Here is a 24961-nt window from a genome sequence, read left to right on the forward strand (position 1 = left end):
GAGGGGTGTGGGATATATCAGACTGTTACAGTGAGGGGTGTGGGGTATATCAGTGTTACAGTGAGGGGTGTGGGGTATATCAGTGTTACAGTGAGGGGTGTGGGGTGTATCAGACTGTTACAGTGAGGGGTGTGGGGTATATCAGTGTTACAGTGAGGGGTGTGGGGTATATCAGTGTTACAGTGAGGGGTGTGGGGTATATCAGTGTTACAGTGAGGGGTGTGGGGTGTATCAGACTGTTACAGTGAGGGGTGTGGGGTATATCAGTGTTACAGTGAGGGGTGTGGGGTATATCAGTGTTACAGTGAGGGGTGTGGGGTATATCAGTGTTACAGTGAGGGGTGTGGGGTGTATCAGACTGTTACAGTGAGGGGTGTGGGGTATATCAGTGTTACAGTGAGGGGTGTGGGGTATATCAGTGTTACAGTGAGGGGTGTGGGGTATATCAGTGTTACAGTGAGGGGTGTGGGGTATACCAGAGTGTTACAGTGAGGAGCGTGGGGTATACCAGAGTGTTACTGTGAGGTGTTTTCTGCCTCCCTTGCTCTGTCTGCTCCCCCACACAGAATGTAATACTTACTCCCCCTTTGTTTTCATTCTCCAGCTGACAGCCAGGCCGATGACAAGTACTGCCACTAACAGCACACCTCCAAACGCTACCAGTATCACCCCAGTCTGTACAGCTCCACCGTTGTCCTCTCCCGGTGCAAAACTTCTGGTGGTGAGAAACCGATTCCCACTCTCTGTAGGATACCAAGAAAAACCCATCAGGGGAGAGCAGGCGACAAGGAACATAACTGCTTACTATTTATTCGTTCCTGGGATGTGGGCGTCGCTGGCGAGGCCCGGCATTTATTGCCCATCCCTAACTGCCCTTGAGAAGGTGGTGGTGAGCCGCCTTCTTGGACCGCTGTTCGTTAAAACTGAGTGTCTCGCTCGGCCATTTCAGAGTGGCAGCTGAGAGCCAACCACATCGCTGTGGGTCTGGAGTCACATATCGGCCAGACCGGGTAAGGGCAGCAGATTTCCTTCCCTAAAAGGGCATTATAACAATCCGGTAATTTCATGGTCAGTGGCATAATAAAACTCACTACGCACTTGGTTCGAGTATAAAGCAAGGCTTTAATCAACTTGTTTCAGAACATGGAGGTCTAGTTGTACTTCACTAGTTCCTGTCTTACAAAATGTCCCTGGGCAATCTGGGCCCACGCCCGAGTATTTATACCCCTTGGACGGCGCCACCAGCTGGCCGTCCAGTGTTATTTCATGAGTCTTTCTTCATGGATCATAAGATTCATAACATTCAGCATTACTGATACTAGCTTTTTATTCCAGATTTATTTATTTCACTGAATTTAAATTCCCCAGCTACCGTGGTGGGATTTGAACTCATATCGCTGAATCATTAGTCCAGGCCTCTAGGATTACTAGCCCAGTAACATAACCACTACGCTACCGTACCCGCTTCCTGGCCACTACCCCAAGGACGGGTTTAAAATTTATAAAAAGTTAAATAAACTCCCACAAGAGATGAGGGACTTCTCTTACCTGGAGAGTTTAGAGAAGCTGGGGTTGTTCCCATTCGAGCAGAAAATGTTAAGGGAAGATTTAATAGAGGCGTTCAAAATCATAAGGGGTTTTGATGGAGTAAATAAGGAGAAACTGTTTCCAGTGGCAGGAGGGTCGGTAACCAGCGGACACAGATTTAAGATAATTGGCAAAAGAACCAGAGGGGAGATGAGGAGAATTTTCAAAAGGGAATTGGATAAATACTTGAAGAGGAGAAAATTTGCAGGGCTGTGGGGAAAGAGCGAGGGGGGAGTGGGTCTAATTGGAGAGCTCTTTCAAAGAGCCGGCACAGGCACAATGGGCCGAATGGCCACCTCCTGTGCACTATCATTCTCTGACTGTAAGAGGTCAGTGAGTGAATACACCGTCGGCTGGGGTACTGAGTCACATCATTCTGGACCGTCCCAGGTTCAGCTCCGGAACAGCGCCGAGTTAGTTAGGCTCACTCAAGCGCGGTATCAGGGGAGGTTACAATTGAACTCAACACCTCTGGGCTGGGGAGAGACTGCGGGGAAAAAAAAAAATCACATCAGCTGCCTGCTCCTGCTCACTATCCCGCTGTGTGAACGCTGGGGGCGGATAGGATTGGGCTAGACTGCGATGCTCACCCCCATGGCTGAAAGGCACGCAAATGCTCACTGCCTAGGCTCATGGAGGAAGACTGAGGGAAGAGGAGGAGGATTTACCAGTACCCATGGGCCTGCTCCCCATGAAGAGCAGCACCTTCACCAGAGGAGGGGAGAAAACTTGTAGGGTAGGGGAGGGGGGTGGTTTAAAACCAAGACTGAAAGGTGGGCGAAATTGGTCCTCATAAGTAGCACAAATCTTTTCACCCAGAGGGTGGTGGGGGTCTGGAACTCGCTGCCTGAAAGGGTGGTGGAGGCAGAAACCCTCATCGCATTCAAAAAGTGCTTGGATCTGCACTTGAAGTGCCGTAACCTACAGGGCTACGGACCAAGAGCTGGAAAGTGGGATTAGGCTGGAGAGCTCTTTTCCGACCGGCATGGACATGATGGGCCGAATGGCCTCCCTCTGTGCTGTAAACCCTCTATGATTCTATGAAGGGGGTGACATGAATCAGTCATTCATGAAAGAAAGACTTATGAAATAACACTGAGCGGCCTGCGGGTGGCGCTGTCCAGGGAGAGTATAAATACTCGGGCACGGGCCCAGCTTGTGCAGGACATTCTTAACAGGAACTAGTGAAGGACACAACCAGACCGCCATGTTGTAAACCAGTTGTTTAACGCTTAGACCAAGTGCCTCGTAGTTTTCTTTCATCAGGGGGCTCATCACGAATCAGCAGCGCGTTTTACCCAGTGCCTCGATCCCCCCAGAGGAAGTGGTTCGAATCCGCCCCAGACAGAGGGCTCCTCTCCCAAGGGGTACTTGGAGCTGCACTTGGTCAAATCGCGGGAGTGTGTTCCAATCCAACCTACACCGAGGCGTCGAGGGCATCTCCTCTCTCTCTTAGCAGGACGCCGGGTTGTGGGCTGAGCTACATGAGGTCCGAAGGACATCTTTTCACTTTCGGGATCTCCGCCGTTGAATGCAGTCCAGAGATCTGAGTCGCTTTCGCCAAACGCTCAAGCGCCGCAAACCCCCGCCCATAAATACCGAAAACCACAGGCACAGAATTTCATCTACCCGCCCCCACCCCACCCTGGGTGGGCGTGTGTGCTGTGAGGAGGATGCAGGGAAACTCCAGGATGATTTGGAGAGGTTGGGTGATTGGGCAGAAGCATGGCAGATGCAGTATAATGTGGATAAATGCGAGGTTATCCATTTTGGTGGCAAAAACAGGAAGGCAGATTATTATCTGAACGGCAATAGATTGGGAGAAGGGGAAATGCAACGAGACCTGGGTGTCCTTGTGCACCAGTCGCTGAAGGTAAGCATGCAGGTGCAGCAGGCGGTTAAGAAGGCAAATGGTATGTTGGCCTTCGTAGCGAGAAGGTTTGAGTACAGGAACAAGGATGTCTTGCTGCAGTCGTACAGGGCCTTGGTGAGATCTTGAGTATTGTGTGCAGTTTTGGTCACCTTATCTGAGGAAGGATGTTCTTGCCATGGAAGGAGTTCAGCGAAGATTCACCAGGCTGATACCTGGGATGGCAGGAATGCCGTATGAGGAGAGATTGGGTCGATTGGGCTTATACTCACTGGAGTTTAGAAGAATGAGAGGGGATCTCATTGAAACTTATAAAATTCTGACAGGACTGGACAGACTAGATGCAGGGAGGATGTTCCCGATGGCGGGGGAGTCCAGAACCAGGGGTCACAGTCTAAGGATAAGGGGTAAGCCATTTAGGACAGAAATGAGGAGGAATTTCTTCACCCAGAGAGTGGTGAACCTGTGGAATTCTCTACCACAGAAGGCAGTAGAGGCCAATTCATTAAATATATTCAAGAAGGAGTTAGATATATTTCTTAAGGCTAAAGGGATCAAGGGATATGGGGAGAAGGCAGGGACCGGGTACTGAGTTTGGATGGTCAGCCATGATCTCATTGAATGGCGGAGCAGGCTCAAGGGGCCGAATGGCCTACTCCTGCTCCTATCTTCTATGTTTCTATGTTAACAGTCGGCTTCCTGACTCCCGAATCTCCCCGCTAGGCGGGAGCCTTGGGCGTGATTTGTTTTTAAACTTTAGAACTTTCTTCAAATAGACGGTTCGGCACCACCGTTAAAATGGCGGACGAGGCCAGATAGGTGAAGGCGTTCATTTTCAATATCGCACAGCGCAATCCAATCCGCTGATGACGGCCCACGTCCACCCTTCCCCTCTCATCAGAACACCCCTCTCTCCGACAGGGGAAAAAAAAAGAAAGGCTTGCATTTCTCCAGCGCCTTTCACGGCCCCGGGACGTCCCGAAGCGCTTTACAGCCAATGAGGTACCTCTGAAGTGCAGTCACTGTTGTAATGTAGGAAACAGCAATTTGCGCACAGCAAGCTCCCACAAACAGCAATGTGATAATGACCAGATCATCAGTTTTAGTGATGTTGATTGAGATATAATATTGGCCCCAGGACACCGGGGAGAATTCCCCCTGCTCTTCTTCCAATAGTGGCCGTGGAATCTTTTACATCCACCTGAGAGAGCAGACGGTTTAATGTCTCATCCGAAAGGTGGCACCTCCGACAGTGCGGCTCTCCCTCAGTACTGCCCCTCCGACAGTGTGGCGCTCCCTCAGTGCCGCCCCTCCGACAGTGCGGCGCTCCCTCAGTACCGCCCCTCTGACAGTGCGGCGCTCCCTCAGTACGGCCCCTCCGACAGTGCGGCGCTCCCTCAGTACCGCCCCTCCGACAGTGCGGCGCTCCCTCAGTACCGCCCCTCTGACAGTGCAGCACGCCCTCAGTACCGCCCCTCCGACAGTGCGGCGCTCCCTCAGTACTGCCCCTCCGACAGTGCGGCGCTCCCTCAGTACCGCACCTCCGACAGTGCGGCGCTCCCTCAGTATTGCCCCTCCCACAGTGCGGCGCTCCCTCAGTACTGCCCCTCCGACAGTGCGGCGCTCCCTCAGTACTGCTCCTCCGACAGTGTGGCTCTCCCTCAGTACCGCCCCTCCGACAGTGCGGCGCTCCCTCAGTACCGCCCCTCCGACAGTGCGGCTCTCCCTCAGTACCGCCCCTCCGACAGTGCGGCGCTCCCTCAGTACCGCCCCTCCGACAGTGCGGCGCTCCCTCAGTACCGCCCCTCCGACAGTGCGGCTCTCCCTCAGTACCGCCCCTCCGACAGTGCGGCGCTCCCTCAGTACCGCCCCTCCGACAGTGCGGCACTCCCTCAGTACTGCCCCTCCGACAGTGCGGCGCTCCCTCAGTACCGCCCCTCCGACAGTGCGGCACTCCCTCAGTACTGGCACTGGGAGCATCAGCCTAGATTTTGTGCTCAAATCTCTGGAGTGAGACTTGAACCCACGACCTTCTGACTCAAAACACGAGAGTGCTGCCCTGTGAGCCACGGCCGACAGATGATCGACCCCTTGGTGACCAGGAGATGTGACAGGTGGCTTAGTAATAACTGCAAAAACAAAATCAGTGACTTGGAGCAGCTGTACAAGTCGCACCAAAACAGCAAACATCCATTAAAGCTCAGACTGGACATCACTCCCCACCCTGACATTCACCCACGGTTACATTCTCGCCAAGAGAAAGCGCCTCAGGCATACGCCTCACGTGTGAACATCCCACACACTGAGGACCTGTCCGACACTAGGCGGCTCCTGGCACAGTGCATCTTACCGGTGGCAACGCATGGAGCCGAGGGCGGGTGCGTCTCACTCCTGTTGTAGCCACTCAAGCATGGGCAGGAGACGGAGGCCTCGGCGTCAGAGTGACTGTTTGTGGGGCATCTCGTGCAGACTTCAGGCCCCGTCGTGTCCTTGTAGTATCCTATTTTACAGGCTGAGAGAACAAATGAATCGCATGTAAACATTAAACCAAACTAAAGCAGGGATTGTTCGGAAGACTTGGCATCTCAAAGCACGTCAAACAATGAATTACATACAGTTAAAACATAGAAACATAGAAACTAGGAGCAGGAGTAGGCCATTCGGCCCTTCGAGCCTGCTCCGCCATTCAACGAGATCATGGCTGATCATCCAAACCCTAGCACCCGGGCCCTACACCGACAGCCATCCCACCCAAGCCCTATCCCCGTAACCCCACGTATTTAATTCCCCCCTAACACTGAGGGCCAATTTTTTATCGTGGCCAATCAACCTAACCCGCACATCTTTGGACTGTGGGAGGAAACCGGAGCACCCGGAGAAAACCCACGCAAACACGGGGAGAATGTGCAAACTCCACACAGTCACCCGAGGCCGGATTTGAACCCGTGTCCCTGGCGCTGTGAGACAACAGTGCTAACCACTATGCCACCGTGCTGCCAGTTAATCTGTTTCTGGTGGTGCCGCTTGACCAGGACACTAGATCTCCCTGCTCTTCCTCCAATAATAGGTAATCAAGAAAGAAAGACTCGCATTTGTTGTAATGTAGAAAACGTGGCAGCCAATTTGCGCACAGCAAGCTCCCAGAAACAGGAATGTGATAACAACCAGATAATCTGTTTTTTTCAGTGATGTTGGTTGAGGGATAAATATTTTGCAGGACATCGGGGAGAACTCCCCCTGCTCTTCTTCAAAATAGTGCCATGGGAGAGAGCAGACGGGGCCTCGGTTTAACGTCTCATCCAAAAGACGGCACCTCCGACAGTGTGGCGCTCCCTCAGTACTGCCCCTCCGACAGTGCAGCACTCCCTCAGTACTGCCCCTCTGACAGTGCGGCGCTCCCTCAGTACTGCCCCTCCGACAGTGCGGCGCTCCCTCAGTACCGCCCCTCCGACAGTGCGGCACTCCCTCAGTACCGCCCCTCCGACAGTGCGGCACTCCCTCAGTACCGCCCCTCCGACAGTGCGGCTCTCCCTCAGTACCGCCCCTCCGACAGTGCAGCTCTCCCTCAGTACCGCCCCTCCGACAGTGCGGCGCTCCCTCAGTACCGCCCCTCCGACAGTGCGGCGCTCCCTCAGTACCGCCCCTCCGACAGTGCGGCGCTCCCTCAGTACCGCCCCGCCAACAGTGCGGCGCTCCCTCAGTACTGCCCCTCCAACAGTGCGGCGCTCCTTCAGTACTGCCCCTCTTGTACACCTCTATCAAATCACCCCTCAACCTCCTTTGCTCTAATGAAAACAAATCCAGCTTCTCCAACCTGTCCTTGTAGCTAAGATCCCCCATCCCCGGAACCATTCTGGTAAATCTCCTCTGCACCCTCTCAAGGGCCTTCACATCCTTCCTAAAGTGTGGTGACCAGAACTGGATGCAATACTCCAGTTGTGGCGGAGAGGTTGGGGGATCAAGATGAAACGAGAAGTCTTTTCTTGTACCCTGTCCAGGAGTGAGAGAAACGAGTTTCAAAGCCCTCCTCACATATAGGAACAGGATTGAAGCCTTGGGCAGAATTGGACTGTATGATGACTTGAGAGTTTTTAAATTGAGGTTTAAAACCAGCCTCCAGTTGACAAAGTCTTTCCACAAATTGTGTAACGTTTCCACCATGACTGTCAGTCACAGCCTCTGAACGAGAACATGTTTGTACTGGCGACCACTGGGTGTTGGAATCCAATCTTCGCCCCCGAAGATAATGCCAAAAACAACCTCCTACGGTCTGTAACTGAGATTGGTAAGGTTTGTACAGACTCTGTGTTACATACACTGATGTGCGCAATGAAACTGTGAACAGAGCAACACAACTCCCCCATTATTTCCATGGAAGACTGTGGGTCCCAAGGGAACCACGTTTGAAAGGACAATTGTGTTTCTTTTTGTTGAGAAACCTCAGTGATGGGATATAGAAGAAGAAGAAGAAAATTACAGCACGGAAGGAGGCCATTTCGGCCCAGCGTGTCCGCGCCGGCCAACAAAGAGCTATCCAGCCTAATCCCACTTCCCAGCTCATGGTCCGTAGCCCTGCAGGTTACAGCATCCCAAGTGCACATCAAGTACTTTTTAAATGTGGTGAGGGTTCCTGCCTCTACCACCCTTTCAGGCAGTGAGTTCCAGACCCCCACCACCCTCTGGGTGAAGAAATTTCCCCTCAAATCCCCTCTAAACCTTCCACCAATTACTTTAAATCTGTGCCCCCTGGTTTTTGACCCCTCTGCTAAGGGAAATAGGTCCTTTCTATCCACTTTATCTAGGCCCCTCATAATTTTATTCACCTCAATAAGGTCTCCCATCAGCCTCCTCTGTTCCAAGGAAAACAGACCCAGCCTATCCAGTCTTTCCTCATAGCTAAGATTCTCTACTACCGGCAACATCCTTGTAAATCTCCTCTGCACCCTCTCTAGTGCAATCACATCTTTCCTGTAATGTGGTGACCAGAACGGCACGCAGAACTCTAGCTGAGGCCTAAATAGTGTTTTATACAGTTGAAGCATAACCCCCCTGCTCTTGTATTCTACGCCACGGCTAATAAAGGCAAGCATTCCGTATGCCTTCTTAACCATCTTATCTACCTGGCCTGCTACCTTCAGGGATCTGTGGACATGCAATTCAATTCAATTCAATTCAAATCGCTTTATTGGCATGATAAGGTACATCTTATGTTGCCAAAGCATCAAAATACATTTATGGTTGAACACATAAACGCAGTTCTATTCATACAGTGTATAAACAGGTATATCCCTGAGTGTATAAATATACATTCGCATTATTTATATGTACTCTTTTCTTAGTTTACTGGTTGTCCCTCTGTTCATGGCAAGCTGTAACATAGTGTGCCGCCAGTGCTACACAGCTTCTCTCCTCCCCCAGTAGGTATGGGAGTTTTTGGTTGTCATTACACTCCATGGTCCCTTTGTTCCTCTACACTACTCAGTGTCCTACCATTTAATGTGTTACAGAGTGCGAGGCATCATCAAAGTTGAAAGCAACATGGCATAGATGTTCCTCTTCACTGATTTGTACAAAAAGAAGACTTGCATTTATATAGCGCCTTTCACGACCTTAGGATGTCGCAAAGCTCTTTACAACCAATGAAGTACTCCTGAAATGCAGTCACTGTTGTGATATATAGGGAAACACGGCAGCCAATTTGCGCACAGCAAGCTCCCTCAAACAGCAATGAAATGATTGGCCGGATAATCTGTTTTAGGTGTGCGTTGAGGGATAAATGTTGGCCAGGACACCGGGGAGAACTCCCCCTGCTCTTCTTCAAAAATAGTGGCCATGAGATCTTTTACGTCCACCTGAGAGAGCAGACGGGACCTCGGTTTAACGTCTCATCCGAAAGACGGCACCTCCGACAGGCGGCGCTCCCTCAGTACCGCCCCTCCGACAGTGCGGCGCTCCCTCAGTACTGCCCCTACGACAGTGCGGTGCTCCCTCAGTACTGCCCCTCCGACAGTGCGGCGCTCCCTCAGTACCGCCCCTCCGACAGTGCGGCGCTCCCTCAGTACCGCCCCTCCGACAGTGCGGTGCTCCTTCAGTACTGCCCCTCCGACAGTGCGGCGCTCCCTCAGTACCGCCCCTCCAACAGTGCGGCGCTCCCTCAGTACCACCCCTCTGACAGTGCGGTGCTCCCTCAGCACTGGCACTGAAGTGTGAGCCTAGATTATGTACTCACTCTGGAGTGGGGCTCAAACCCACGACCTTCTGATTCTCAGAGGCGAGAGAGAGAGCGATACCCCTGAGTCACGGCTGACATTTGAAGGGAGACACGTTGCCCTCCGACCAGGCTCTAATGATGACATTCGACCCCCACGTGTGTTACGGTGATTATGTGACCGCTGGTTTAGGTTTCAAGACCTGGTAGATAGTAGCAATAAGGGTAGACTGAGGGAGGTGAGGAGTTTCACTGTTTTAGGTTCCGGTAAGTAATGAGTCAGTGTCGGTGAGTGTTCCTTTCAGCACAGTGAGGAGGAACAGTGCGTACAAAGTCAATTAAATGTGGTCTCGTTAAGAGCTTTTTCATTTAAGGGAGAGCTCACGCGTGCGATCTGTCAGTGTCAATCTTGATTTAAGAATGTCACTTATTGCAGCATTATTTCAAACACCCGCCGTTCAACCTACACCTAAAAAGCCCAGAGGTTCAGACGCGCCACTGAACGAAACTGCAGGCACCAGAGAGGCTGCATTCTTCCCCAGTGTCTAACAGAGATAGCAGACAGAAGGCAACTTAGAGCAGCAAAAGTGGGTGTGAAGGGCACACCCTAACCCTGGCTTCGAGGCATTTCAATAAACATTCTCTCATGGTGTAGGATGTTAGTACTGCGGTGGGATACTTCTCGATTCCAGGCATGTTATCCCCATCAAACACTCCCAGGGCAGGTACAGCACGGGTTAGATACAGAGTAAAGCTCCCTCTGCACTGTCCCATCAAACACTCCCAGGGCAGGTACAGCACGGGTTAGATACAGAGTAAAGCTCCCTCTACACTGGCCCCATCAAACACTCCCAGGGCAGGTACAGCACAGGTTAGATACAGAGTAAAGCTCCCTCTACACTGTCCCATCAAACACTCCCAGGGCAGGTACAGCACGGGTTAGATACAGAGCAAAGCTCCCTCTACACTGCCCCCATCAAACACTCCCAGGGCAGGTACAGCATGGGTTAGGTACAAAGTAAAGCTCCCTCTACACTGTCCCATCAAACACTCCCAGGGCAGGTACAGCACGGGTTAGATACAGAGTAAAGCTCCCTCTACACTGTCCCCATCAAACACCCCCAGGGCAGGTACAGCACGGTTTAGAAACAGAGTAAAGCTCCCTTTACATTGCCCCAGTCTCTGACACACACCCTCTATGACATTTCTCCATCTCCCACTCCCGTCCTGTGGCCTCTCTGAGTGAGATTGTTTGCGCTGAATTAGCGTAAGGCCCATCTCACTGGGAACCGCATTGAGACTGTCCCAAACGATGGCCTTTAACAGCTAGCTGACAAAAGAGGTTTTCAACTCATTGGGTCGGGTCGCAATTGAATCCAGGCCTCCGTCGCGTCTAACCACAGAACTTTCCATATTCAAGGCATGGGCTGCATCACTGTTTACAAATTAAGAACTTTCCTTCGGAATCGGTTACATTATCGCTCAGGAACGGGGCCAGCGTGTGGAAAGGATCCACTGCAGGGGATCCAAGTCAACCAGAAGCAGAGTAAATGGGAGGGGGGTTGCGGGGTGGGGTGGGTTCGGCTCAAAGCGGAAAGGTAACGGCCTGGGCAGGAGGGAGAAAACGACCCCCTGCCCCATTCTGGTTCTGTCCTGTGGATACAGACTCGTGATGAACAGCCCCCTTGTACTGGAGTCTCTTGTAGCGATGGCCTCATTTCGACTGCGGTGCCTCATGTTGTTTAAATTAAAATTGCCACAAGCGCGGAGCTGGTGAATTAGCTAGCGACTGGCTGCTAACCTCAGGGTTGGACGGTGGGGATTTTTTGTGTTCTGTGTCACTTCATTGTCCATTCAGCTTCAGTGAGTAGGAATTGTTCGTTCCTGGATTTCCACAGATCTGGTGCAATGACTCAACCGTTTCAAAACACATTATTTAAAAAAAAAATCAAATCACCGGCATGCCAAAGCTGCCCTGCTTTCAGGAGACGCCTCTCATCAAAACACATTGCTGGTCGGGTGTGCAGTGAGTTTCAGGCAAGCCTTCAGTCGGATGCCCTCATAAGGGACCCTCCGCTCAGTAAGAAGGAACTGGCATTTCTATAGCGCCTTTCACAACCTCAGGCCGTCCCAAAACGCTTCACGGCCAATGGAGTATTACTGAGGTGTAGTCGCTGTTGTAACGGAGGCCAACTTGGCGGCCATCTTTTTGCACAGCAAGATCCTACAAACAGCAATGTGGTAAATGGCCAGGTCATCTGTTTTTAGTGATGTTGGTTGAGGGGAGAATAGCACCACAGGATGTTTTATGTCCAGAGTGCAGACGGGGGCCTCGGTTTGACGTCTCATCCGAAAGCTGGAACCTCCGACAGTGCGGCGCTCCCTCAGCACTGCCCCTCCGACAGTGCAGCGCTCCCTCAGCACTGCCCCTCCGACAGTGCGGCGCTCCCTCAGTACTGCCCCTCCGACAGTGCGGCGCTCCCTCAGTACTGCCCCTCCAACAGTGCGGCATTCCCTCAGTGCTGACCCTCCGACAGTGCGGCGCTCCCTCAGTGCTGTCCCTCCGACAGTGCGGCGCTCCCTCAGTGCTGTCCCTCCAACAGTGCGGCGTTCCCTCAGTACTGACCCTCCGACAGTGCAGCGCTCCCTCAGTACCGCCCCTCCGACAGTGCGGCCCTCCCTCAGTACTGCCCCTCCGACAGTGCGGCGCTCCCTCAGTACTGCCCCTCCAACAGTACGGCGCTCCCTCAGTACTGCCCCTCCGACAGTGCGGCATTCCCTAAGTACTGACCCTCTGACAGTGCGGCGCTCCCTCAGTGCAGTCCCTCCGACAGTGCGGCGCTCCCTCAGTGCTGTCCCTCCAACAGTGCGGCGTTCCCTCAGTACTGACCCTCCGACAGTGCGGCGCTCCCTCAGTACTGCCCCTCCGACAGTGCGGCCCTCCCTCAGTACTGCCCCTCCGACAGTGCGGCGCTCCCTCAGTACTGGCCCTCCGACAGTGCGGCGCTCCCTCAGTACTGCCCCTCCGACAGTACGGCGCTCCCTCAGTACTGCCCCTCCAACAGTGCGGCATTCCCTCAGTACTGACCCTCCGACAGTGCGGCGCTCCCTCAGTGCTGTCCCTCCAACAGTGCGGCGTTCCCTCAGTACTGACCCTCCGACAGTGCAGCGCTCCCTCAGTACCGCCCCTCCAACAGTGCGGCGCTCCATCAGTACAGCCCCTCCGACAATGCAGCGCTCCCTCAGTACTGCCCCTCCGACAGTGCGGCGCTCCCTCAGTATTGCCCCTCCGATAGTGCGGCGCTCCCTTAGTACTGCCCCTCCGACAGTGCGGCGCTCCCTCAGTACTGCACTGGAGTGTCAGTGTACCCAAGGCATGGAGTGGAACTTGAAGCCACATCCTCCCGCCTCAGAGTCAAGAGCGACACTCCTAGTTGGAACTGAAGTGACATTCTCGCTCAGTGCTGCAGTGGGTTGCCCGCTTCTGGGGTTGGACTGATGCGCGCTGGGGCACTGAGGCACTGGCCAGGATGGTGGTTCCGAGTTCCACCCCCAGTCTGAGCTGATCTCAGTTCGGCCGAGGGTACGAGGTACTAAACTTGGCCTTGGTATGCCCCTGGGGGAGAGGGAGTGGGGGAAAACCAGCCAGAGTTCCAGATACTGATCCCTATTACTGTGACCCCCCTTGGTGGGCAGTACGTTCGTTGGGAGAAGACAGGGTCGGGCTTGGCTGTGATGCCTCCCAAGGTCGAGTAGCCTGCTCGCACTCACTGCCCGGGCTCATACATGGTGTGTGGCCTTTTAGGTGGGTTGCAGGCGACACCCGTGGAGCCCGTACCCCAGCGAGAGTCAGCGCCTTCGGGAAAGGAGTAGAGAAAACATGCACAGCAACAATAACAAATTGCATTTATGTAGCGCCCTTAACATAGTAAAACATCCCAAGGTGCTTCACGGGAGCGGTTATTAGATAAAATTTGACACTAAGTCACATACGGAGATATTGAGGTAGGTTTTAAGGAGCGTCTTAAAAGGAGAGAGAGGCGGAGAGGTTTAGGGAGGGAATTCCAGAGCTCGGGGCCCAGGCAGCTGAAGGCACGGCCGCCAATGGTGGAGCGATGGAAATCGGGGATGCACAAGAGGCCAGAATTGGAGGAGCGCAGAGATCTCGGGGGGTGGGGGGGGGGAGGGAGTTGTGGGGTTGAAGGAGGTTACTGAGATAGCGAGGGGGGTGAGGGCCACGGAAGGTATTGTACACAAGGATGAGAATTTTAAATTTGAAACGTTGCCGGACCGGGAACCAGTGTAGGATGTTCCCGATGGCGGGGGAGTCCAGAACCAGGGGTCACAGTCTAAGGATAAGGGGTAGGCCATTTAGGACAGAGATGAGGAGGAATTTCTTCACCCAGAGAGTGGTGAACCTGTGGAATTCTCTACCACAGAAGGCAGTGGAGGCCAATTCATTAAATATATTCAAGGAGGAGTTGGATATATTTCTTAAGGCTAAAGGGATCAAGGGATATGGGGAGAAAGCAGGGACAGGGTACTGAGTTTGGATGATCAGCCATGATCTCATTAAATGGCGGAGCAGGCTCGAAGGGCCGAATGGCCTACTCCTGCTCCTATCTTCTATGTAGGTCGGTGAGCACAGGAGGCGATGGTCGAACGGGACTTGGTGCGAGTTAGAATAAAATGGGACGAATGGTTCTCCCCCCTCCTCCCCGCACGCACGTCCACGCAACGGTAGCTCAGCCGGTTAAGGCAATGAGTAGCTGACTGATTTTTTTAATTTATTCGTTTATGGGATGTGTGCGTCGCTGGCGAGGCGCAGCATTTATTGCCCATCCCTAATTGCCCTTGGGAAGATGGTGGTGAGCCGCCTTCTTGAACCGCTGCAGTCCGTGTGGTGAAGGTGCTCCCACAGTGCTGTTAGGGAGGAAGTTCCAGGATTTTGACCCAGCGACGAGGAAGGATCGGCCGATATATTTCTAAGTCAGGATGGTGTGTGACTTGGAGGTGGAACTTGGAGGTGGCAGTGTTCCCATGCGCCTGCTGCCCTTGTCCTTCTAGGTGGAAGTGGTCGCGGGTTTGGGAGGTGCTGCCGAAGAAGCCTTGGCGAGTTGCTGCAGTGCATCTTGTAGATGGTCCACATTGCAGCCACGGTGCGCCGGTGGTGGAGGGAGTGAATGTTTAAGGTGGTGGACGGGGTGCCGATCAAGCAGGCTGCTTTGTCCTGGATGGTGTCGAGCTTCTTGAGTGTTGTTGGAGCTGCACTCATCCAGGCAAGTGGAGAGTGTTCCATCACACTCCTGACTTGTGGCTTGTAGATGGTGGAAAGGCTATGGGGAGTCAGGAGGTGAGACACTCGCCGCAGAATACCCAGCCTCTGACCTGCTCTTGTTGCCACAGTATTTATGTGGCAGGTCCAGTTAAGTTTCTGGTCAATGGTGACCCTCCAGGATGTTGATGGTGGGGGATTCGGTGATGGTAATGCCGTTGAATGTCAAGGGGAGGTGGTTAGACTCTCGCTTGTTGGAGATAGTCATTGCCTGGCACTTCTGTGGCGCGAATGTTACCTGCCACTTATCAACCCAAGGCTGAACGTCGTCCAGGTCTTGTTTCATGCGGGCATGGACTGCTTCATTATCTGAGGAGTTGCAAATGCGCGCTCTCTCTCTCTCTCTCTCTCTCTCTCTGTGTTTAGAGTCTCTCTCTCTCTCTGTCTGTGTCAATGGTGACACCCCCAGGATGTTGATGGTGGGGGAGTCAGCGATGGCGATTCGAAAACCAGCCCGTGCTATCAAGTGGCTTGAACATGGGGGTTGTTGCAAGGCCTTCTCCCACTAGCCCCCACCGCTGATTAAATAGTCTGCCAACACTTGCTAAATAGACTGGCAGCTCAAGAATAGTCATTGGGCTATTATAAAATATATATTGTAGGATAGGGTGTATTTGTATGATGTCGTAAAACATTTTTGTATATCTACAATATGTGTATGTTAAAAGCCTAAAAGCCTGTATAAAATGGCAAATGGCTGAGAGAGAAGCAGGATGGGAAAATATGCCAACCTGACTGAAACTCGCTCTGTTTTCCCGGGAGGGTAAGTCTGCAGAAGTTACACATTTAAAAAGCAGGCGTAAGGCGTGCTTTTTACAAGGTAAGTGGTGAATTAATTAAAATTAAAACATTTTTTCCACAGGTTTATTATTTTTAAATACTTTAAAGCAAGGTAAGTTTATTTTTAGCCCTGTTAGAAAATAAATATATTTTTTTCCAAAAATTTAAATTATTGTTTAAAATAGTTATTTCATGTAATTTATAGTTTATTTAAAAAATGTGATTTAAAAAAAAATGTATTTGAAGTTTTAGTGATGTTTTGGGGCCGTAGTATTTATAGGTTTTGACAGCTCTTCCTGTCAAACTTATGAATGAAGCATTCCCTGCTACCATTGGCTCTCCATGTCCCACGTGATCCCAGGGGACGCATCGAACTAACTGCGCCCCTGGGATACGCAAGCACTGCGCGCCGGCAGCTGGAGCAGGCCCAGGATCGGAATCCCACGCGGGCCCACAGCACAACGGCCGACGCGCTAGGTAAGTGCAGGTTGGAGGCTTGCACCCACGGGAAGCCTCCGACCCGAATTTCTGGGCGATTATGTAACCGCCCCCACCCGCCCGTGTGGTGAAGGAATCCATCAATAAAGCAGCCCTTACCTTCACAAGCATTCCCCTCGACCTGGTGACCCTCTCTGCAGACGCACCAACCGGCGAGGGGGCCCCACACCCCATCCGAGCCACACCGCCTCCGCAGGCTCCCCTCTTGCACTGAGTTGTCCACGCACCGGCCCTGCACCGGCTCGCCGCCGCCCGTGGCCGCCGGGAATGCGGCCAGGCTGCGGAGGCCGGGCGGGCAGCTCTTGTAATACACCCGGAAGGAGCTGAGGAGCAGGCAAGGCCCGAGGTAGTCGAAGCCCAGCTGGAAGCCGGTCCGGTTGATGGGGCCCAGGCTCACCCCCACGACGGCGTTGAGCGCCCTCCGCAGCCTGCTCCAGTTGATGGGCCCTTCCAGGTGCTCTTTGGGAAAGTGCTTCTCTCCTTCGATCGGGACCCTGAAGGACTGTCGAGGACGGGCTCGGGTGTATTCGTTGTCCGACTGGAAGAGGTAGACGCTGAAGCTCTCCTCGCATCCCTCCGGCTGCAGGCAGCTCGACAGAGCAAACTTCAGGTCCAGGAACAGGTGGTGAGCGTTCCTGATGGGGATTCGCTCGGTCCACAAGACCTGGGACTGGTTCTGAAGGTCGGTGTCCACCGGGCAGCTTTGATACACCAAATGCGACGAATTGCTCTCCAAGGGAAACCTGCCCTCTGCCCACTGTGGGTACAAGTCACATTGCAGCTGTTAGAGTTAACAATCTTATTCACAGAGGCCACAGGCTGGCTGGAAATGGAGATAAGGCATATTGTTGGGGCAGTGTAGAGGGAGCTTTACTCTGTATCTAACCCGTGCTGGACCCGCCCTGGGAGTGTTTGATGGGACAGTGTAGAGGGAGCTTTACTCTGTATCTAACCCGTGCTGTACCCACCCTGGGAGTGTTTGATGGGACAGTGCAGAGGGAGCTTTACTCTGTATCTAACCCTGCTGTACCTGCCCTGGGAGTGTTTGATGGGACAGTGTAGAGGGAGCTTTACTCTGTATCTAACCCGTGCTGTACCCACCCTGGGAGTGTTTGATGGGACAGTGTAGAGGGAGCTTTACTCTGTATCTAACCCATGCTGTACCTACCCTGGGAGTGTTTGATGGGACAGTGTAGAGGGAGCTTTACTCTGTATCTAACCCGTGCTGTACCTGCCCTGGAAGTGTTTGACGGGACAGTGTAGAGGGAGCTGTACTCTGTGATGTGCCTCAATAAATCCGAGACTCGATGTTAGCGAAACAAAACAAGGCTTTTATTGACTTAGAAGGTAACACACAGAGGAGAATGTATCTTCCATCCAGAGGTCTGCCGTACTGGATGTGCTGCAGGCTGGGCCAGCTTACATAGGAGCCAGGTATGGGCGGAGCCCTACACACAGTACAATACAATGGAAATGAAACTGAAACCAACCACAGTCACAGGCAGAGAAATACTGATGAGTGATGAATGGAATATTTCATCACACTCTGTATCTAGCCTGTGCTGTACCTGCCCTGGGAGTGTTTGATGGGACAGTGTAGAGGGAGCTTTACTCTGTATCTAACCCGTGCTGTACCTGCCCTGGGAGTGTTTGATGGGACAGTGTAGAGGGAGCTTTACTCTGTATCTAGCCTGTGCTGTCCCTGCCCTGGGAGAGTTTGATGGGACAGTGTAGAGGGAGCTTTACTCTGTATCTAACCCGTGCTGTACCTGCCCTGGGAGTGTTTGATGGGACAGTGTAGAGGGAGCTTTACTCTGTATCTAACCAGTGCTGTACCTGTCCTGGGAGTGTTTGATGGGACAGTGTAGAGGGAGCTTTACTCTGTATCTAACCCGTGCTGTACCCGCCCTGGGAGTGTTTGATGGGACAGTGTAGAGGGAGCTTTACTCTGTATCTAACCCGTGCTGTACCTGCCCTGGGAGAGTTTGATGGGACAGTGTAGAGGGAGCTTTACTCTGTATCTAACCCGTACTGTACCTGCCCTGGGAGTGTTTGATGGGACAGTGTAGAGGGAGCTTTACTCTGTATCTAACCCGTGCTGTACCTGCCCTGGGAGTGTTTGATGGGACAGTGTAGAGGGAGCTTTACTCTGTATCTAACCCGTGCTGTACCTGCCCTGGGAGTGTTTGATGGGACAGTGTAGAGGGAGCTTTACTCTGTATCTAAGCCGTGCTGTACCTGCCCTGGGAGTGTTGAATCTCTTCCCCCCAACCCTGCTCACCTTGTTAAATACCCAGATATTCTTCTAGAGAGGTGACATATAAATGCAAGTTGTTGTAACTGGTTTTACAGTGAATAAATGAAAACTTGTTTAAAGCACAGGATGGAAAGATGGGATGAGAGGGAGGGGGAGTTACTTGACACTTACCTTTGTAGTAGGTTTCAACAGTTTGATGCCACTCTGTGAGTCAAACACGTCCACTGTAAAAAGAAAGAGTTCCCATCAGACCAGCGCCCTCTCTTTCTCTCCCTCCCTTTCTCTCTCGCTCCCTCCCTCCTTTTCTTTTTCTCCCTCTTTCACTCCTTCCCTCTTTCCCACTTTCTTTCTCTCCATCGTTTTCTCTCTTTTCCTCTTTCTCTCTCTCTCTCCTTCCCTTTCTCTCTCTTTTTTCTTTCTTTCCCTTTCCCACTTTCTTTCTCTTTCCCAATCGCTCTTTCCCACTTTCTTTCAGTCTCTTTTTTCTTCCTCTTTCTCTCCCTCCCTCTCTTTCTCTCCCTCCCTCTCTCTCTTTCTCTCCCTCCCTCTTTCTCTCCCTCCCTCTCTCTTTCTCTCCCTCTCTCTCCCTCCCTCTCTTTCTCTCCCTCCCTCTCTTTCTCTCCCTCCCTCTCTCTCTTTCTCTCCCTCCCTCTCTTTCTCTCAATTCAATTCAATTCAATTCAAATCACTTTATTGGCATGATGACAAGGTACATCTTATGTTGCCAAAGCATCGAAAAACATTTATGGTTGAACACATAAACGCAGATCTATTCATACAGTGTATAAACAGATATATCCCTGAGTGTATAAATATACATTCGTATAATTTGTATATACTCTTTTCTTAGGTTTACTGGTTGTCCCTCTGTTTATGGCAAGCTGTAACATAGTGTGCCGCTAGTGTTACACAGTTTCTCTCTTCCCCTAGTAGGTATGGGAGTTTTTGGTCATCATTCAAATTTCTGAATTCAGGGCATATTTGTGAGAATTTTCGGTAGAAATTCTCCCTGATGCCCTGATATTTTCCACAAGCTGTGAGGAAGTGCATCTCTGTCTCCACCACTCCCTGACTGCAGTGAGAGCATATCCTGTCCTCTCTTGGCAGCCGGGTCTGCCTGTGTCTGCCTTTTTCGATCGCCAGGCTGTGTTCACTAAGTCTGTACCTTGTCAAGGTTTTTCTCAGTTTGCTATCCTTTACCATGGTCAGGTAATCAGCCATGTTGTATTGTCTGTTTAGGGCCAAGTAGCAATTGAGTTTGCTTTGGGTTTTTGTTGTTTCTGCCCAATATGACAGGTATTTTTCCATTTGCTTAGTGACAATTGTGTTGGGTCGAATTCTCTGTGCTACGATATCACTGTCCTGGGGCTGGTTATTGTTAGTAGTGTTAGTGGTTGCTTCACTGAGTCCCAGGACTAGTTGACTGAGGGTGTTCTTCTTTATGGTCCTCTCTTGGCATTTCAAGGCTTCGTAATGATAGCAGTGGGGGTTGCTCATTTTTAGGTGTTTCCAAAATTTGGTGGCTCTTTTTTGGATAGTAATTATTAGTGGATATTGGCCTAGTTCTGCCCTGCATGCATTGTTTACGGTTTTCCTTTGAGTCCGGAGGATGCTTTTACAGAATTCTGCATGTAGGATCTCAATTGGGTGTTTGTCCCATTTTGCAAATTCTTGTTGTGTTAGCGGTCCCCACACCTCACTGCCATAGAGTGCAATTGGTTCAATTACTGATTTGAAAATTTTGAGCCAAATGCTAATTGGGATTTCTATTTGGATTGATCTTTTAATGGCATAGAAAGCCCTTCTAGCTTTCTCTTTCAGTTCATTCACAGCCATTTTGAAATTTCCCGTAGAGCTGATTTTTATGCCCAAGTATGTTCGATTTTAGTTGTTCCTAGTGTGAGATTTATTTTGGGTCCCTGATGTCTGGATCTTTGCTGGAACACAAGGACTTTGTTTTTTTGGGGGTTTATTGTCAGGGCCCAGGTCTGACAGAACGACTCCAGCAGATCCAGGTTCTGCTGTGGACCCTCCTTAGTTGGTGACAGCAGAACCAGGTCGTCTGCATAGAGGAGGAATTTTACCTTGGATTCATATAGGGTGAGGCCGGGTGCTGTAGATTGTTCAAGTAGTTTTGCCAATCCATTTATGTAAATATTAAAGAGTGTCGGTGAGATTGGCGAGCCCTGCGTCACCCCCCGCCCCTGTGGGAAGTATTTTGTTTGTTTGTCTCCAATTTTAACTGCACATTTGTTGTTTGTATACATTGATTTAATTACATCATATGTTTTTCCCCCTACCCCGCTTTCGATAAGTTTCAGGAATAGACTGTCGTGCCAGATGGAATCGAAAGCCTTCTGGAAATCTATAAAGCATGCGTAGATTTTGCTTTTGTTTTGATGAACGTGTTTGTCAATTAGGGTCTGTAGGGTGAAGATATGATCTGATGTTCTATAGTTTGGCAGGAATCCAACTTGGCTTTTACTCAAGGCATTGTGCTCCTCAAGGAACTTTATAAATCGTTTGTTTATGATACTACAGAAAACCTTCCCCAGGTTACTGTTTACACAGATGCCTCGATAGTTATTTGGGTCAACTTTATCCCCACTTTTGTATATGGGCGTTATGAGTCCTTTGTTCCAGATATCAGGGAAGTAACCGACACTCAGAACCAAGTTGAAGAGTTTCAGTATAGCCAATTTCATTTTATCGTCCGTGTGTTTAATCATCTCGCTTAGGATGCCGTCTGCACCGCAAGCTTTTCCTGGTCGCAGGTCCTTGAGTTTTTCAATTAGCTCTTTTTCAGATATTATGGGGTCTATCGGGTTTTGGTTATCTTTTATGTCAAATTCTAGCTTTGCCAGTTTTTCGCATATTTGGTATTGCTCTGGGCTTAGTGTGTTTTTCTGGTATAATTTTTCAAAATGGTTTTCCCATGTGTCTCCGTTTTGAATGGCCAATTCGTCATGTTGTTTTTTGTGTAATGTATTCCAGTTGTCCCAGAAACAATTGGAATCAATGGATTCCTCAATGGAGATGAGTGTATTCTTAATATACTGCTCTTTCTTGGTTCTGAGTGTGTTTTTGTATTGTGTTAGTGCCTGACAATAAGTAAGGCGTAATTCCTCATTTTCTGGTTGTCTGTGTTTTTGGTTTGATATTTTTCTGAGTTTTTTCCTCATGTTCTGGCAATCGGAGTCAAACCATTTTTCGTAGTTTTTTGTTTTGGGTTTGTTCTTGCGAACTTTCAAGTTTGACATTGATGCCAAATTATCAAAAATATTATTTAGGTTATTCACTGCCCGGTTTACGCCTTCTTTATTGTGTGTGTATGTATTTTCCAGAAAGGTGCCCAAGAGAGCTTGAGTTGTTTGGTTGCTAATTGCTTTCTGGTATTTTTCCGTGCTGTTTTTGGCCCATCTGTAAGATTTTTTAATGTTGTACAGTTTACTGGGTTGTGTTTCCATGTTGGTTGTTTCTGTCCTTTCAAGATATGCAGTAATTTGACTGTGGTCTGACAGTGTTGTTTGTGGTTTGACTGTGAATGTTCTGAAAGAGGATGGGTCTAGATCTGTAATCATATAGTCTACGGTGCTGGAGCCAAGAGGTGAGCAATAGGTGGATCTTCCTAGGAAGTCTCCCAATAACCTACCATTGACAATGTACAGACCCAGGCTTCGACAGAGCTGCAGGAGCTGTTTTCCGTTAGCATTTGTCTGTTTGTCGCAGTTATGCCTGTGTGGATGGGAAGGGAGATCAAAGTGGTTATTCCCAAATATGTAATTATTCCCATGATTATTGGTGAAGTCTGGTTCTTCGCCCGTTCTTGAGTTGAGGTCCCCACATATCAACACATTTCCCTGGGCCTGGAATTGGGTAATCTCCCTCTCTATGTTGGAGAAGGTGTCCTCTTTGAAGTACGGGGATTCTGTCGGGGGGATATAGAGTGTGCAAATGAAAACATCTTTCATGCTAGAGATGATGCCCCTCTTAATTTTGAGCCATAAGTGGTTTTCGCCCTTTTCCACAAATTCAATGCAACTCCTAAGCTCTGCTTTAATCCAAATCAGTATGCCTCCAGATTCTCTGCCCTGGGTTACTCCTGGCAATTTATTGGAGGGGACCACCAGCTCTGTGTACCCAATGGGACAGCCAGTGTGCCCTTCTCCTCTACACCAGGTTTCCTGTAAAAAGATAATATCTAGATCTTTAATCTCATCTAGGAACTCTGGGGTCCCACTCTTCATGCCAAGCATAGAAGAGCATAGACCTTTCCGTTTCCCACCATCTTTCTCTCTTTCCCAATCTCTCTCTTTCCCATTTTCTTTCTCTCCCTCCCTCTCTCTCTCTCTCTCTCTCTCTTTCTCGTACCATCATCAGGGGGACACGGAACTGACGCCGCCTCTCTAGCCCAGGGAGTGGAAATAATTCTCACCTGTCCCCTCTCGCCCAGCCGCATCAGTAGAGCCCGGGAGAAAACCACTCGCCGAGTTTCTGGGCGAACGAACGATGGACAGAGTAGAGAAGGGAGCCAGTTATTAAAACAAGGTCTCTCAAAGTGGCTAAACCAGGGGAGACAGTCGAGTGAAATCTCAGTCTCTTCACCATGTCAGAGCTTGCCCAGAGATTTTGTTTATTTTATACTCGGTCTTAAGTCAAAAAATTTGAATAAATAGAAAATACATTAACAGATATCAGCCTCCATTATTCATTCCCTGTCTTTTCTGTCGATCTGGCCACACAATAATTGCAAGTGAGAGAAGGGCATACATTTCCACAGCGTCTTAACCAGGTCTCTCAGAAATGTCCCAAAACACTGGGGAGAACTCCCCCTGCTCTTCTTCCAATAGTGGCCGTGGGATCTTTTACGCCCACCTGAGAAGGCAGACGGGGCCTCGCTTTAACGTCTCAACCGAAAGACGGCACCTCCGACAGTGCGGTGCTCCCTCAGTACTGCCCCTCCGACAGTGCGGTGCTCCCTCAGTACTGGCCCTCCGACAGTGCGGCGCTCCCTCAATACTGGCCCTCCGACAGTGCGGCGCTCCCTCAATACTGGCCCTCCGACAGTGCGGCGCTCCCTCAATACTGGCCCTCCGACAGTGCGGCGCTCCCTCAGTACCGCCCCTCCGACAGTGCGGCGTTCCCTCAGTACTGACCCTCCGACAGTGCGGCACTCCCTCAGTACCGCCCCTCCAACAGTGCGGCGCTCCCTCAGTACTTACCCTCCGACAGTGCGGCACTCCCTCAGTACCGCCCCTCCAACAGTACGGCGCTCCCTCAGTACCGCTGCTCCGACAGTGCTGCACTCCCTCAGTACTGCCCCTCCGACATTGCGGCGCTCCCTCAGTACTGCCCCTCCGACAGTGCGGCGCTCCCTCAGTACTGCTCCTCCGACAGTGCTGCACATCTCAGTACTGCCCCTCTGAAATTGCGGCACTCCCTCAGTACTGCCCCTCCGACAGTGCTGCGCTCCCTCAGTACTGCCCCTCCGACAGTGCGGCGCTCCCTCAGTACTGCCCCTCCGACAGTGCGGCGCTCCCTCAGTACTGCCCCTCCGACAGTGCGGCGCTCCCTCAGTACTGCCCCTCCGACAGTGCTGCACATCTCAGTACTGCCCCTCCGACAGTGCGGCGCTCCCTCAGTACCGCCCCTCCGACAGTGCGGCGCTCCCTCAGTACCGCCCCTCCGACAGTGCGGCGCTCCCTCAGTACTGCCCCTCCGACAGTGCGGCGCTCCCTCAGTACTGCCCCTCCGACAGTGCGGCGCTCCCTCGGTACTGCCCCTCCGACAGTGCGGCGCTCCCTCAGTACTGCCCCTCCGACAGTGCGGCGCTCCCTCAGTACTGCCCCTCCGACAGTGCGGCGCTCCCTCGGTACTGCCCCTCCGACAGTGCGGCGCTCCCTCGGTACTGCACTCCCTCAGCACTGATGCTGGGAGTGTTGGCCTGGATTTTGCACTCATGCCCCTGGAGTGAAACTGGAACCCACGACCTTCTGACCCAGAGGCCAGAGTGCTGAACCTCGGCATAAACAAGTAAAGCTTTTAACCTTCATAAACCTCATTCCAAATTCACCTTTGGCCTGACTCAAACTGGGAGAGGTCAGCCCAGCTACCCTTACCTTCATTCAGAGGGTGGTGTGTTGCAGGGTTGACAGACTGTAAAACACACCACAGCACACAGACCAGGTGCAGAGGGGCTGGCCGAGCCATGGCTGTGAGATTCTCAGGCTGCTCTCACTCCGGGTGCGAGTCACAGAATGAATCAGTTTCTAATTTTTGCTCGCCGAGATCAGATAATCAGCCAGTGCTAGGAGGGGGCGGGGAGCCTGAACTGCCAAGAACAACAAATCTGTAACGCAAATCTGGATTTCCATTTATAAACAGTTTTTTTTTTAACTGCTGGTTTTGCGAATTCTTTCCTGCCCG

The 24961-nt window shown here is 51.3% G+C and overlaps 1 protein-coding gene across 1 annotated transcript in view; it reads right to left on the reverse strand.

The window, feature by feature from the left end:
- LOC147092930 (ephrin type-A receptor 4-A-like) overlaps window positions 1-24754 on the reverse strand; it is a 96503-nt gene extending 71749 nt beyond the window's left edge. The window contains exons 1-5 of the mRNA XM_085976249.1: window positions 24655-24754; window positions 18707-18759; window positions 16378-17035; window positions 5808-5969; window positions 581-743 (exon numbers count right to left, since the gene is read on the reverse strand). Coding sequence (XP_085832375.1) covers window positions 581-743; window positions 5808-5969; window positions 16378-17035; window positions 18707-18759; window positions 24655-24745 — 1127 coding nt within the window. The 5' untranslated portion in view covers window positions 24746-24754. The remainder of the gene's footprint in view (window positions 1-580; window positions 744-5807; window positions 5970-16377; window positions 17036-18706; window positions 18760-24654) is intronic.
- Between the last annotated feature and the right edge of the window lie 207 nt (window positions 24755-24961).

This window comes from Somniosus microcephalus, unplaced genomic scaffold (assembly GCF_052327205.1).
Source record: "Somniosus microcephalus isolate GS21.2 unplaced genomic scaffold, FLI_Smic_1.0 unresolved_chr2, whole genome shotgun sequence".
NCBI lineage: Eukaryota > Metazoa > Chordata > Chondrichthyes > Squaliformes > Somniosidae > Somniosus > Somniosus microcephalus.